At 37.6% G+C, this 16,232-nt stretch overlaps 1 protein-coding gene and 1 long non-coding RNA gene across 7 annotated transcripts in view; one reads left to right on the top strand and one right to left on the bottom strand.

The window, feature by feature from the left end:
* RORA (RAR related orphan receptor A) overlaps positions 1 to 16,232 on the top strand; it is an 861,625-nt gene that overhangs the window by 753,818 nt on the left and 91,575 nt on the right. The window contains exon 1 of one of the 6 annotated variants that reach the window (XM_074234291.1): positions 1,900 to 1,922. The exons of 3 other annotated variants lie outside the window; for them this stretch is intronic. In XM_074234291.1, coding sequence (XP_074090392.1) covers positions 1,919 to 1,922 — 4 coding nt within the window. In that variant the 5' untranslated portion in view covers positions 1,900 to 1,918. Of the gene's footprint in view, positions 1 to 1,899; positions 1,923 to 3,010; positions 3,244 to 3,444; positions 3,631 to 16,232 lie in introns of those variants that run through there. 2 more of the 6 variants (XM_074234288.1, XM_074234290.1) reach the window with 2 other exon arrangements.
* Positions 2,545 to 4,191, bottom strand: LOC141521588 (uncharacterized). Its single transcript, XR_012478017.1, has 2 exons — positions 3,354 to 4,191; positions 2,545 to 3,219 (listed from the first exon to the last, which is right to left on the bottom strand). It is a non-coding gene; the product is annotated as an uncharacterized LOC141521588 (long non-coding RNA).

Here is a 16,232-nt window from a genome sequence, read left to right as displayed (position 1 = left end):
AAAAGACTTAGTCTAGTTGACTGAGACCACATTAACCTTTTACTGATCCCTTTCTTGCAGAGCTAGAAATAAATTAATTGATTTAATAAGCTTCCATACCAGTACTAGACAGAGAAAACCAGGGTCAAAGGAAGATCCATAGGCAGAGTCAAAGAGTTCCTGCTTTAAAACAGATGATTTGTAAAACTGGAAATCACCCTTGCATTATAAGCTAGAGGGCTATGGACTAATTTGTTTTTCTATGCTATTCTTGCCCATAGCATTATATTACTTAATCTGGTACACCTTGGACTCAAGTTCGCTATGGTATAAAATCAAAACTGCTCTTAGAAAGGCAAGTATTCTTCTGTTAACCTCTGATATGGGGAAGGAAGATAGATGTCAATATCCTGATTATAGGTTTCTCTAGACTCCAGCAGAAATAAGACAAGCTTTTTCTCAATTTCCCAAAGATACTTTTGAGCTATTTAGTTGATTAAAAAAAATCATGCATCTCTTTGCTAAATCATAGATGTAAATGCAAAACCTAGGATACAGAGACATCATGTGGAGCTAAGGCTTTCTCTGGGGGACTCTAAGATAGATTACATTTGTTTGGAGATGGTATGTGAGCTTCCTTCTTTTTCTGAGAAGAGCCAGTGTAAATTTGGGGTATAATCCTATCTAAAATAAACATTCCCAGTCCTCTTAATGATTTTTAAGTAAAAAAAAAAAGTATTATTTACCTGCTTTCGAGCTATATGGGAAAACAGCTACACAAGAATTGTTTGAGGAAAATTAGTTAAGTATATTTTGGTATATCAAGTAAAATTTTCATCAGGCTACATGCTTTGTTTCAGTATTTATCAGAAATGGAAGGAGATGTTTGTATTTATATAACTTATATAAATTATATATTGATTGGCTAAGTAGTCTATTATGTTTCACAGGAAAAATAATCCATGTCTTAGCCTTGTGCCAATTTTAGAGTAGCTTCGATTTTTTTTTACAATTTTGTGAGTATATTTTATTAAAATGAAGTTTAGTTTGGGTTAATGTATCAATACCTCTGACTGAGGCATATATATTTACAAAGCACATCGACCTTTTTTTTTTAAAGACAAAAAATAGTTGGAAATAGTTTGCCCATTAGATGGTAGCTGAGAAGGCAACACTGTTTTAAAGGGCAAGTTCAGACTTTATATTATCCTGAAAAACTGTCCTGGAAAAGAAAGTGAACCTTAACTATTTCAAGAAAATGTTGTAGGGCACTTAATTTTTAAATTATCTCTAATTCTCTCCTAGTTACAACTCCCCAGCATATTATATGTCATTTTACATTGCCAATTTCATTTCAAACCAACTGCAAATAAGAACAGATAAGTATCATTAACATCTTTGGGGTCAGATGACTGATGGTCAGACTTGAATTAATGGATTATATCACTTTTCAGTTCATAGTGTGCTATTATTTACAATACCACTGCAAGTATTTTAAAATAATATTTCTATACTTTAATCTGGAGCCTGTTATTTTTAAAATGCTAATATGCTATACATCTGAGTTGCTGAGCAGTGAAGCAAGGGGCATTGAAAAATACCACTAGGGACTGAATCCTTGATATTCCTCTTCCTACTACTGCTTCCTTCCCCTACTCCCCCAGGGGAAAGAACATTATATCTGGGAACCTACTGAAAGAAAAGATTGGAGTTTCCTTCCCTCCCTCTTTTTTTTCCTATCAGAAGCACAAGAGAAGTCAAGGGAGAAGTGATGGGCCGTGGTATCAGTGTGATAGAGTGACGTTGCTCCATTTTGTGATGAGGTTGCATCATGGTGATGTGGTGTAAGTTAATTTCATAATTGTAAACAATACAGAGAATATGGTTGATTAGTTTGAAGTTCTTGTCCACTTCGTTATGACTGTCCAGCTGAAGTAACATGGGTATGTCTTTGTGTCACACTTTTATAATGTCCTTTTTTTTATTTTCAGCATTTCATTATCAAAGAAAAATCTAAAGAGTATTAATTTAATAGAATGACTGTCTGAAATACCATTATTTTGTATTGGATGCAGCAAGTTTATGTGATTTCCTGGATTGTGTACCAGGTTGAAAAAAAAAACCAAAGACTTAACTTTGATGGAGAATGGGTGTGAATAAAAGCTATATATCCTTGCTTTCTATAATGTTGATAGTATGCATCTGCTAGAAATTATGGCATGAATCACGGAAAATTATTATTTCTGTTATACAGCAAAACTGCAAGTGTTCTCTGTTTAATCACAATGAAAGCAAGTAAATATTTGCTGTGTTTCAAATTGGGAATAGAAATTTAGGACAAACAAAACAGAATTGGAAATTGCTTAGAAGCCCAACAGCAGGTACTTAGATCTGATTCCTTTTTAAAAATGTTTTAAAAAATGTTCTGTTCAATTACATATATTATATAAAAGAGAAAGACTTGTTCAAATGGAAAGCGCATATTCTTTGTTTATAATATCTGAAGTTCATTGTAAAGAAATGCATCTGAAGAATGTGAGTTTCCCCATAAGAAACAGTAACAGCTTACAAGATTTGGGGTTTATTTTGTTTTTCAAGTACTGGTTTCAAATTAGTTAAGATTTCACAAAGGCGAGAGGAATTTTTTTTGTTGTTGGTGCTGCTGCTGCTGTTGTTCCCAGAGGGAAAAACACCAAGTAACAGTTTTAAAACACTCCAATGGTATTGGAATTCTCCTGCTTGAGGTCAGAGCGTTGGTCAAGGAGATTTGGAAGGGTCGGTTGTCTTGCAGACTTGGGTTATGTAAAATGACTCGGACTCCTTCTGGAGGACTGTCTCTGCTAAAAGTCCGCGGTTCTCGCCCCGGCTACTGTCCGTGGTGGGTGTGAGAAAGTCCGGGGAGTTGCAGTCTCTCTGCCGCTGTCTAAAACAAATGGCTCGGATCCCCCCTGCTGATGATATTCCTTTCCGTTCGCTTAGGATTCCAAGGTTGACTGTTTGCAGGTCGTCGCCCTCCCTCCCTCCCTCCCTCCCCCGCTGAGGAAATCAGTCTCTTTTGACCCTCGGCGTCCAGAAGACAAAAATGAAGGATGGAGGGGGGGCGTCTGTTCCCTCAGTTTGAGAATTTGAGGGCTTCTCCGAGGGTGAGGGAAGGTAGCCCTCAGCACCGGGGCAACACTGCGGGAGTGGGAAAGCCGGAGATGGCCGGAACGGCTTTCGCAGCGGCTCGGAATGCGTTACCTGCCAGATACGGGTGTGCAACAGGTGCGCGGCTGCCGGGGCTCCGGGAACCGGTAGGAGAGGAGCACAGGCCGGGGGGTGTGGGGGGCGGCGGGGGGCGAGGCTCGGGCTGTAGGGGGGCGGGCGGCGCTCACCTGGCCGGGGGGCGGGGCGGGGCGGCCCCGAGCGAAAGGGGCGCGGTGTAAACAGAGCGGCGGCCGTGATGTCAGCCGGTCACATGGAGCCTCATCTGGTTGGGGATGGCTCTGGGCGGCGGGCGGGCAGCTGCGCTAGCTGCTGCTGGGGCTCGGGCGGCGGCGGCGGCCTGAGCGGCGGCGGCGGCACAGGGGCTCCGGGGCCGGACCACCCGCTCTCCCTGCGCTCCCTGCACTTGGGCTTAAATGATGTATTTTGTGATTGCAGCGATGAAAGGTGAGCGGGGGGAGGGGGCGGCCGTCCGGGCTCTGCCAGCCATGGGGGGGGGGGGGTGAGGGAAAGGGGGCCGGGCGAGCCCGGGGTTGGGGACCAGAGCTGCGGCGGCTGCCTGCCCCCTCCCACCCAAAGTGTGGGCGCCCCCCGCCCCGGGCCGCCCTTCCCCTTCGCGGGGGTCCCTCGGTGGCCGCGGCGGACCGCCTCCCCCCGCCCCGGGCCGCCCTTCCCCTTCGCGGGGGTCCCTGGGTGGCCGCGGCGGACCGCCTCCCCCCGCCCCGGGCCGCCCTTCCCCTTCGCGGGGGTCCCTGGGTGGCCGCGGCGGACCACCTCCCCCCGCCCCGGGCCGCCGGCGCTGCCTGCTGCCACAAAGTTTGCAACTCTCGGCGGGGCGGGAGACAGAGGGGCGCAGGGAGGGGAACGGGGGGCAGCCGCGGCAGGTGTCGCGTCCGCCGCCCCCCCGCCGTCCTCCCGGGGCCGGCCTGGGGCAAGGCCGGTGCCGCCCGGGCCCGGCCCAAGGCGCTGCCCCCGGCCCAGCGGCCCGGCGGCGGGGAGGGGGCTTGCTGACGGCGCTGCCCGCTGACCTCACAGTCGTCGCCCCCGGCTTCGCCCAGCCCCCGCCCGCCCGGGACCCCCTCCCCGGGCCCGGCCCCGGCGCCTCGGCGGTCCTGGCCACAGAGACGGGGGCAGCCCGGCCGGGGAGGGCGGGCTTCCCGGACGCCGGGACGGGCAAGGAGTTTGGCCAGCTGCCCCCCCCCCCTCGGTTAGCCCCGGAGAGTGGCCCGAGAACCGCCGACACGCAGGGGCGCACGCAAACTTGGGGGGCCGCGGCTGCACTTTATCCTGTGTGCTTTCGGGTGTTTGTTTGAAGAGAACTTAGCTGGCCACATGACTTGCAGAGGGAGAGCCTGGGTTAGAAGGGCTGACTGTTGCATAAGGGGCAGCGGAGGGGAGGCAGGGTGCCGCGGGCCGCCCCGGTGAGCCTCCGGCCCGACCCGCGTTCAGTGTCATGTGCAGGCTGCCGGGGAGGGGGTGACAGAGGTGACGCCCTCCCTGCCTGTCCCCAAAGGGGCCGCAGTCCGGCCAGGACAGGGGAAGTTTTAACGAGGAAGGGAAAACGTCCTGGTGTGTCAGCGCTGAAGGACACAGGGACGCTTTTACCTGGTATTTTGGACTCCCAGAAAACAGAAACGTTGTGAATGTGCTTCTCATACTGACATGCTCTTTGGCTCAGTTTTTGTTAGCATTATGAATCTGGATCCACATCCATTTCAGGTGGACAGGCCTTCTGATCATGCACGATCCATTTACCTTGGATGTTTTCATCTCGCTCCTGTTAATATGTTTTAGGTTGGGTGATTTGGTTAAAGGTTTGCTAGATTTGAGCTTTGTTGCAGTCCACAGATAAAGGACGCCAATAACAAACATAGGTTTATACTTTTGGATCTCAGAGCTTTGCCTTCCTTAGTGGAGATTAGGTGACATCTTTTAAATTAATTATCAGCAGGTTGAAACTACTTGAAAAATAAAACGGGCCGGCTTTTGATTAAATCTTCCAGCAAATTTCTTATCTTTTCTCCATAGATTATAGGAATTGTGATCTAGCCTATTTTTAAAAGTAAACAAATAATAAAAAAAAAAGAAATTGCTAGTGTATTTGTTGTCAGCAATGAAACAATCACTCCAGGAATGGATTTACTAAAGTTACAAAACTGTAAGATAGTTTAAAAAAAAAGAAAAGAAAATTATCTTCCCCCCCCACACACAAGCCCTTCAGTGTTAATATTTTCAAGTGATAATTAAAAACCCTTGATCATGCAGGTGTAAAATTGCTAAGGTATATATCGCTACTATTTTCAGAATATATTGCTTAATTTTGTAACTTTTTATTCTTAAAGAGATCTTGCTATAGTTTATGGTATGAATAATACCTTTTTCATTTCAACATAGTGTTCATTTGGCAGGGAAGAAGGAAGGAGCAGGTTATTTTTTAAAATGGAATTGCATTTCACCAGTCATCTATAATCCAAATTGCATATTTTCCCTTTTCCATCATTGTGGAAAGTTTATTTTAACACTTTTATTTGGTGTTCTATGTATATACTTTTGCTTTATTACCTCTTGTACAAAGTGACATTCCATATCATCATTGACAAATAGGTTCCTGAGACTTACTCCCCCTACCCCAAAGCTTTTGCCTACACATTTGTCTTGGAGTGACCTCTGGCTGCCACAAAATGATAGATTCGTAGTATTGTGCTTTGAGAGAAGTAGATCAGAAGCCCTGGGAATGCAATTTTTCTATAAGCTTAGTTGCACAAGGGAGAAATAGACTATATCTAGGTAATTAGAATATTTTATTTTTTCCTGCTCTTATAACATTTTGGCTTTAAAGGGATTGTCTCGCTTCCATGTAAAATTGCACCAAAGAAGAGTAGTGTGTCCAAAAATAAAAAATGTCATGAATGTTGCTGTATTGGATTTAAAGGGGAAAAATACTGGCATGGAATTATATTAAATGCTTCCTACTGCCCTTCAGTATTCAATATGAATACTTCATATTGTTTCCATATGTCAGAGATTGTATGTAATCGGTTTTCATACAAAACAGAGATATTCTTTACATCGTCACTTTTTCTAGTACATGTGTAAGGGAGAAGAAAATAAGAAATCATAGAAGAGAAATACTCTTTGTTGACTGATTTACTTATGTTTCAAAAATGTCATTAAACAAATCCTTCTGGACCTAAGGGAAGAAAATCCTTCCCCTGTGTTGTCAAATGAGTTTAGGCTTAAAATGATTTTATACTTAGAAGCAATAAATCTTCATTTGAGCAAATTTATATCCTCATCTTTCAGTTTTGTTTTTGTTCATTAAATTACTGATACAATTCTAATCCCATTGGATTATTTCTAAGGCAATCTGAAATATCGAGGCATAACATTTACAATCAGGAGATAACTTGTTCTGCACATCAGAAAAATTCATTGATAAAATGTCATGCCATAGTCTGGTATTTAAAGGAAATGAGAGATATTTATCATTCATGTCTCCTTAACTTAACCTAATGTAGATGGAAGTATAGGAGTGATGAGTGCAAAGGATATGAAGTACCATCAGAGAGGTGCCTTTTTTTTTTAAAGCCTAAACTATTCCTGCACAAATACAGGTTGGTTACCTTACCACCTTGTTTATGCTTTATAGTTTAATGATTCATGGCATTTTCATCTCTAAGTGTGGTCTTATATTTTTAGAGCCTTTGAATCCCCACAGTCATTTAGTAAAAACACTGGTGTCATCATCTTAAACATCACTAGCAGGGACTTCTTGGTTAGGTTGGCTGACCTTTGAAATGTGGGGTTGAAAGAGGGTGAAGGTTGCATCTCTAGCCCAGGATGGCTAATGCTGTCATTCACTTACAAGGCTGTGTTCAGCCTTGTAGATTCAAAGGAGGAAAAGAAATGGCTAATTTTTAAAACAATGTAGCAACTGGGATCATTTTATTATAATGGGTTTTTTTTTCAGTTTTCCTCTCTGTAGCAAAAGTAAAAACTGTTTGTCCAATGAAGGTTCTACAAGAGTTAAAAATAAAATAGGATTTTTTTTAAAGAGCGGCTTCTTTTTGAACATTTTTTTACAGAGCACTAGGCTCCCCTCCAAAAATAATCATACTCAAGGAAATCATAACACACTTTTCTCTCATATAGAACTGCCAATAAATGATTTATATAGCGTTGTCCTGCTTCCAAGGGAGACTAGAATCATCCCTTCATTTTTAAGATTATCACTTCATAAAGATAGTGCTTCGTCATTTAGGCCTGATAAAATACTTTTGGTTAAAAAAGTACTTTTGATTAAAGAATAATTGTGCAGATAAAATATCTTTCCAAAATAGATATTAGTACATGATTGATTTATTCTTACTAGCCTGCTTTCCTTTTTAGAAGGTATATAGTAATAAATGAGAAAATCAAGTAGCTAATTGAAAAAATAGTGTGTGAAAGGTACTATTCAACCTCAAAATGTACTCTCACCAAGACCAAAGAGGTAGACAAATAAATCTAAAATATTTGTCTTAAAGGAGGATCTGCAGCAGCATGTTTAGTCCCCCCCCCCATTTTGTGTGATAGGTTCAGATCAATTTTCCTGTATTTGAAGTTTTTTAAAATGTCTTTCAAGATTCTTTTAGGATCAGTGATAGTCCTTTAGCGCAAGAAATTAAATAAAAGCAGATCAATTTGTTTACTGTGTTGGGGAGGAGGAAGAAAAATTTGGGAACTCAAAATCTTACAAAAATGAATAATGAAAATTAGTTTTCCGTGCAATTAGAAAACAATCCTATTGAGAAAAAATAATTAATAAATTACATAAAAGCGTGTCATTGTAGGAAACTAATTCTAACATCATACATTTTACATTTTTGTCATTTACTGGTGAAAACAAAATATGATTTAACACAGAAATATTTTTTAAAATTTAGTAGTGTGACAGATTGTGTAGCAATAAATAGCACTAAAAATTTCATGTTCTTTTCCCATAATTGTCTTTTGTGTATATTTATGGTGTATGGCAGATGGAAGGCCACTAGTACCTGAGCTGTAGATTGAAGTATCATGCTAAAAGTTTGACTGTAAACTTATCCTCATTAGAGCATGATTTCCATATTGTTTTTCTTGCTTGAGTTAACCCTTCATCCCCATTGCCATCACCCTTCTCGTCTTTTGAGCCAGGAAATGAGATTCATAGTCAGAATTTTTGAATCTGTCATTATCAAGTAGACCTTTATATAACATATATTTTTATACCACTTTACAGAGGAAAAACTAGAAAGAGATTTCAGCATATAACAACATGTTATGATGGGAAATGGGCAAAGTGGACAGAAGCTGAACTGTGATCATATTTCTCATGAAATGTGAGAATTGGAGTTGTCCTATTTTGATGTAGTTAAACTGAAAAACTTAAAAATATCCAACTATTATCAGAAAAGAAAGGGCATATGTTGTAGACTTATTTTGGGTTTCATTTTTTTTTTAGCTTTGGTTTTGTTTCTGAATTTACTATGTCATAAATGAAAGGTAAAAATAGCAAGTGTTACTTACAAAATACCTTGAACTTTATATTTTTCAAAGTACTTTTGCTTACATGTCCTTGTTTGATTCTAAACAGCTTTTTCTTATATGTCCTTGTTTGATTGTTATGACAGGTAATATTATTTCTTCCCTCTTTCTAATTTTTTTAAATAGAAAAGGAAACTGAGGTTCGGTTGCTTGTCAAATGTCGAATAGCCAATAAGCATCACAGCTATGATGAAAATCCAGGTCTTCGTCTCCTAATCCAGCTATTTTTCTTTAAATATTTTCCCTTCTGAAAGGCAAGATGCTTTGAGATCTGATATGTGAATTTATACAGTTATTGAAATTCTGCAGTTTATAGGAGAGAAAAGTAATTTCAAATAGGTAATGCTCTTCTGAATCTAATATATTTAAATTACTATTTTAAAATTGATTCTATATAAAAGGAGTTCTTCTATCTGCCTACTGTTGGAACTGTTCCTTTATGATTTTTATTAGATCCTCTTCTGATATAAGAGGATCTAGGTGAGTACCATTAACCTTGCATGAGATTATTTGGAAGGTTGTAACTCAGATGATCTGCCCCAACACATAATCTTCAGAGAGGACAAGTCATTAATAAAGCAAATTTAACTGTGGCCCAATTTATTTAGTGCGTTATTTATTTTGAACAGGGCCTGAAGGGAGAACTTCTAAGTAGACTAGATGGTCAAAAACCTACCACTCATGACATTGCCAGTTCCATGAAGCATTTTTTAAGTGCCCACTGTTTACAGTTTAGTAAAGGGGATACAGGGCTAGATGGGACATTTCATTTGTACTTATTGGACTTGTATTAATTATAGCACATAAGAGTTATGTTGTTTATGAGTGGTTTAGAATAAGAAAAAAGTTGTTTAAAATTTCTGATAATTGTTCCCCCTAACCTTTGAGACAGTCCTACTTGAAGTCACATAATTTACTCTGTCTTCCAATCTCATCTTGAGTTATACTATGTCTTTGCTTTTTACCGTGCCCATTTAAAAGATGTTAGTCGTTTTCTTATTGGAAATTAATGCTTCCCATCAGTCTAAAATTAATTGTTGTAAACTTCGGTAAATCAAAGATAAATACTCAACCTAATTAAAGGTGCATAGGAAGGAGTTTGACTATAATGGCTTTCAGCACAATTCTGTGTCAGCTCTGAGTCAAGGATGCCCTCTAGTGGCTTCATACTCATGAAGGATAAATCATAATATCTTTGCACTGATTATCCAATGAATGACAAAGAGAAATCAAAAGTAGTCATTGTTTTCCAAGTTGTGATAGTGTACCCTATATCTCCCATCAAGATATGTTTCAAAATTTAGTATGTTTAATCAGCTGTACTACTGCTCAGAAAAATCTGTGAAATAAAAATACTTTTCTGGAGGAAACAAAAAAGATCAACAGTCACCTCTGATTTTTTAAAATAAGTTTAAGTTAAAGGAGGGAATACTTTTTATTTTTAATTCTTTTGGGGTCTATTGTAGGAGTAACTATGATCTTGTTTGGGGGAAAATATTCAGTTAGAGATATCAGTCTTGGCAAAGCAGAACATCATTTAGAGCTAGAAGGAAAATTTTGGCTTACCTCCTTCAACACCCTTGTTTAATAAATAGATAAGGAAACTGAGGTCCATCTTGATCCAAGGTCATACAAATAGTTGTAAACCCAAGTCCATTGATTCACTGCCTCACCCATGTCATGTATTCCCAAATTTTAACGTACATTCTTTAAAATATAGTTTCTAACCTTGCTGAAATAGCACTGTCATTCTTTTATCTGTAGACTTTTTTTCGGCCAAAAAAATGTGAGGAGGTTAACTGAAAGATATCAATTAAAGCATCTTAAATATTAAAACTGCCATCCACTTCTTACTGAAAAATGTAAAGGATTTACTTGACGCACTTGCTATATTTAACTCACCTGATAAATTTAGTTTGTATTCTTTGATTTAAGCTCAATTCTAAGCTCAATGACAAATACAATAATAGACATTAGGTAGAAATGCTTTCATAATTGGTTTTCATAATTTTTAAAATAAGTGGTGCAATTTAACAAGAGTTTGATATCAAGATATACAACTACATCTGGAAAGTCATAGTTTAGCTTTCCTGTTGCAATCCAGGTTTTTTTTTGTTTTTTGTTTTGTTTTTTTTTTGTTGTTGTTGTTTTTAGGTTTTTGCAAGGCAAACGAAGTTAAGTAGCTTGCCCAAAGCCACACAGCTAGGTAATTATTAAGTGTCTGAGACTGGATTTGAACCCAGGTACTCCTGACTCCAGGGCCAGTGCTTTATCCACTACCCACCTAGCCGCCCCCAGTTGTTGTTTTAAATAAACTTTTTAAAATCAAATGTTTCAATGAATTTTATGCTACCATTGGACTCTTATCTGGACTCAATTAACAACTGTTATTCTCAAACCTGTGAGTATTGGCAGAATTCATTTCTTGTTTGCAGCTAGATCAAGTAGCAATTTGTCATACAGATCATTTGTAAGGGTTTCACAGAATAAGAGTTCAAGTCATAACTGAATGCTCTTCTAATTAATGGAATAGTGCCTTATGTGATATAAATCATTTTCAAAAACCACATTTACTGTCACATTTATTTTAAAAATAAAGGACAGATCTGTATATAAATCAAAGTGTAACATTTTTCAAGTTGCACTTTTCCTTAGTATTCTGATTTTCCAGGGTTCTTAGCATTCTTTTAATGCCAAAAACCCCTTGAGCAGCCTGGAGGAGCCTAAGGACCCCCTCCTCAGAATGTTCAGCCATTTTCAGTGTGTCTGACTCTTCATGACCCCATTTGGAGTTTTTCTTAGCAAAGATACTGAAGTGGTTTGCCATTTCCTTCTCTATTTCTTTTTACAGATGAGAAAACCAAGACAAACAGGGTTAAGTGACTTACCCAGGGTCATATAACTAGAGTCTGAGGAAGATTTGAATTCAGAAAAATAAGTCTTTCTGATTCCAAGCCCAATACTCTATGTATTTAGTCACCCCCTTCTTGGAATAATGATCTTAAATTCATAAAGTAAAATAGGGTGACCAAGAAAACCAATTAAAATTAAATATAATTATAAAATATGTATTTTTTTTAGGGTTTTTGCAAGGCAGATGGGGTTAAGTGACTTGCCCAAGGCCACTCAGCTAGGTAATTATTAAGTGTCTGAGGCTGGATTTGAACTCAGGTACTCCTGACTCGAGGGCCGGTGTTCTATCTACTGCACCACCTAGCCTCCCCTAAAATATGTAATTTTAAAATAATTTCATGGAACTTTGAATTTAAAACTTAAGTTAGTATTAACTTCTAACCCCTTCCCTCCTTCTCAATTGGGAAATTGAATTCAACTGAAGCATCTATCAGTTACTGTATTGAGAGAGGTCTGAGATTCTGTCAAGTAAATGTCATTTAAAATTGAATAGAAAATTTAGGAATTCCAACAGGGAAAAAAATTAAGGTTGATATATAATAAGGCCGATATAGTACTTTTGTTTATGAAGTGTCCTCAGAATTGTTTGATTCAAAAGAAAAAAGGTAGGAAATAGGTTAGATTTAAATCATTTAATTAAACACCAACTTCCTTCATTTAATACATGTAATTTTCCTATAAGCATAGCAATGATACTGAGTAAAACCAGCTTAATATCTATTTATATCAACTTTTTACCATTATATTGATTTTTCAGTATGCTTGGTGCCTACTTGAGTTAAAGTGGATTTGACCTGTTATTGATTAGAGTACAAATCATTCCTGAGAGGGTCAAAAGATCACTTTGTGATTCATAGCTTATTTATATGGTCAGTTTATAAGGATTTATTCCTATTTAGACCATGAAGAAGATTGCTTTGTCAATGAATTGTATTTGCTATGGATTTCATAAATCTTACCTTGTTATTGTGTGGATACTAATACATGTGATTATTTAACAAGTCAGAGTAAATACAAAATCTTAAGGAAATCATTAATATTTTTCCCATATTCAGCAATAAACAGAATTTTTATACCATAAAAGTGTTAGAAGAATGCTAGTTTGGTAGACAAAGACTTTGGATTTAGTTTTGCTATCAACTAGTTATATGAACATGGGCAGGTTGCTTAATTCCTCTAGACCTCAGTTTCTTCCTTTATAAACTGAGAGGGTTAGATCAGATCATTTCTAGGTTTTCTTCATTTTGCAGATTATGTGTTTTCATAAAATTATACCTGATACTAAATGATGCAGAGGTTTGCTCTGATAGAATAGTAATTTATTGTTTTTTCTTGTTGTTGGTCAAGACTTGTTCAAATTTTTTATTTATGCTTCTCTGTCCAGGATAGTGCAAAAAAAAAAAATTGAGTCAAATACCATCTAATCTGCTACTGGTTGGTTTTCAACTTTCTAATAGATTTTTAGTAGGTCTATAGAATTACTTTGTAGCCTACTTGCTTGATTAAATATCAGATTTTCTTGAGTAATAAAGGCTTCCAGGCTGTAATATTAGATATTGACATCTGTACAAATTCTAGTCCCACCCTTTTTATTTTTTATAGTTGGGGGGAATGCTCCTAAAATGTAGTTAAATTGAAATTCAATTTAGTAAGTATTCATTGAACATTTTACTATATGCTAGACATTAAGAAAGTACTGCGAATTTGAAGAGAAAAATAAAGCTTTTGTTAACCCTCAACAAAGTTCCACCCTACAAGAGGGAAATAATCTCTTAATACACTTTGAGCATTACATAACCAATGTACTACATTAATTTTATTTCTTAAGAAACCCCAAGAAATGAAAACTCTTTTGGTCTCCTATTCTCAACCTGGTAACAAGCAAAAACAGGCTTTATTGTTGCCAGTGTGTTAAAAAAATATCATCTAGATTTTCTTTTGACACATTTCCTCCCTTTGGAATTTGTGACTTCTGATTTACCATAATACATTTTTTAATCACAGATAGACATAAACAAGGGTTGCAAGAAGTTAGCAATGACTAGTTGGATTTTGTTTTTGTGGAGCTTCTGCCAAAAGTATTTCCTGTTGTCAGTATTACTAGACTACTAGTCAATGAGCCTGAAAAGTGAAGCCAACTGGGGGAACCTATACTGCTCATGATAATAAGAACATTAAAAATTAATATATTCCATGTTTAAAAATAGAGGCATTCACTTGAGTACTTTTACATACATAATGCACATATATGGATGCATTTTAAGCAGGTAGGAGCTAATCGACCTAACAGCTCTCTCCAAGCATATGAAAGAAACATCTTTTTTTTATTCTTAAGTTGTGCCAGTGCCAGCAAGTATTTTCTAATTATGACATTATTTGGAGAATAGGATAGGAAACCAAAAAAATGATATTTCAAGAAGATGTGTTTATTTCATAGGTAAACAATTTCCAGCTAAAGTGTTTATTTCAATCATTATTATAAAACAAATGAAGTTATTTGTGATCAACTAATCCAAAAATTTTGTGGACATTCTCACAAATCTATTGTCAGCCAACCAACAAATATTAAGCACCTAGTATATACCAGACATTGTGCTATTCACTGGAGATATAAAGAAAGGCAAGTACTCACTGATGAAGATAGAAGCACATAAGCAACCTTGTTACATATATAGTAAAGGGAAGATAACATCAAAGGGAAGGTACTAATAGTCAGGATGGTGAGGGAGGCTAGGGAGGGTTCTAGGATTGGTCACTTGCAGATGGTAGAATTTGAGCTGTTTTGCTTTCACCCCTGTGTTCATATTTCTTAGTAGGTCTAGTATGATTTCAGTGTTTTTCCTTATTGGAAATCTTGGTCAACTTATGTTTTGACAGTAAGATGGTATGAATGTTTTCCAAATGTTTTATTTGCAAAGGTGTTTTCATTAAAGCTATTTTCTGCTTTAAAAGTTTGGTTGGAGATCAATGTAGATAGTACCTAAATGTGTTCACTAAAAATGCAGTTGTTTTAATTGTATATTGAGCATATCATTATTCTATAAGAGTAATGTGGTAATCAGTAAGAATCTGGAAACATGTATTTAGAGGTTGATGCTTGTAAAAGAGGTACCACAATAAAACAGGAGTGTTCAGATGTAAAAATTGACTGACAGCTCTCCTTGTAGGCATGCTAATAACAATAAAGTCTCAAAGTTCACCATCAAAGAGATTCCAGCTTATTTTTCAACTGACTTACACATCAAAGAGCAAGAACAAGACAAAAGAAACTGAATTGAGATACATGGCTGTTTTATAGCTGGATCCCCATGGAATCTTATACAACTCCTTTTATAAATGCAAAATAATTTTTATGCATCATCTTATTGCATAAATGACCAGGAGCAGGAAAATGGAGTAAACCATAGCTGCCATGACTCACTATCAACATTTTTTTATTTAGAAAAGCAGAAATATCTGATTTTAAAAAATTTCTCTGTGGAATTTTCAATTATAATCTAAGTGAATGCAATATAAGGAGAAATTTACCTAGGAAATGTGTTTATATGTAAAGCACATTGAATACAAGTGGATTTTTCCTAGTTGTACGTGTTTTCTTACATTTCCAGAGTATGGAACTTGAGCTTATTTTTTTTTCTCCTCCTCTCTCCCTCTTTGATGAATCAGACTTAACAGGTATATTAGTCCATGATAAAGAAATTTAGATCTGATGCAACAACTCCTAAATTAATCACTATCTCAGCTCTAGCACTCATTATAAGTAGCTCAATGCCACATGTAGATAGAACAGAATGATTGTCTTATATTTTGATTTTCTTGTTTCTTCCTTGGTGTTAGAAATGAGTATAATAGAGAATTTGAAACAGCCTACTTTTGTTTTGGTGTATTAATATTTGATATTTGAAGTGCTCTGTAATATGCCCTAGAATAATTGTGATTTTCTATGAAATGATTAATAAATACAAAACAACGTTTAATGATTTTGAAGAGACCCAATAGATATATCATTCATTAATAGTTGGGATACTATCCAGAAAAGGGAAGTTAATTATTGGAGTTTATGTAGACATCAGAGATGGGCAATCATAAAATGTCTTTGAGGGTGATTAATTTACATATAACTGAATTAGAACACATGATCATTTTTCAAGGTCATTTATTCTATGGACTATCCTAAGAGAACCCTATGAAGAAAAAGATTTGAAAGAATCAGGCAGGGCAAGATTGTCTTTGGAGAGGCAGTCGATGATAATGATAAAGATGACCTAACAAACATATGGTAGATCCTTAATAAATGTTGATTGATTGATTAAGGACAGTTGATTGTAAAGTGATTGACTCTTTTTTTTTCAGTCCCAGGGACTGTTTTTAAGACTGTCTGCTGAGTTGTAGAGGTGTTGCAATAGGACATACCTCCTCCAACTAACTCAGAGACCCTTGACATATTAAAAAAAACTATGTTATTCATCCATTTGTCCAATAGCTTTTTAGAACATATTTCTTAGGAAGGAACAAATGATAGTTAAATCAACAACAGAGTATCAAATTGCAATTAATTTTTTCTTTCATTA

The sequence above is a fragment of the Macrotis lagotis genome, chromosome 4 (assembly GCF_037893015.1).
Source record: "Macrotis lagotis isolate mMagLag1 chromosome 4, bilby.v1.9.chrom.fasta, whole genome shotgun sequence".
Lineage (NCBI taxonomy): Eukaryota > Metazoa > Chordata > Mammalia > Peramelemorphia > Peramelidae > Macrotis > Macrotis lagotis.
This window is presented reverse-complemented; position numbering and strand designations above follow the sequence as displayed.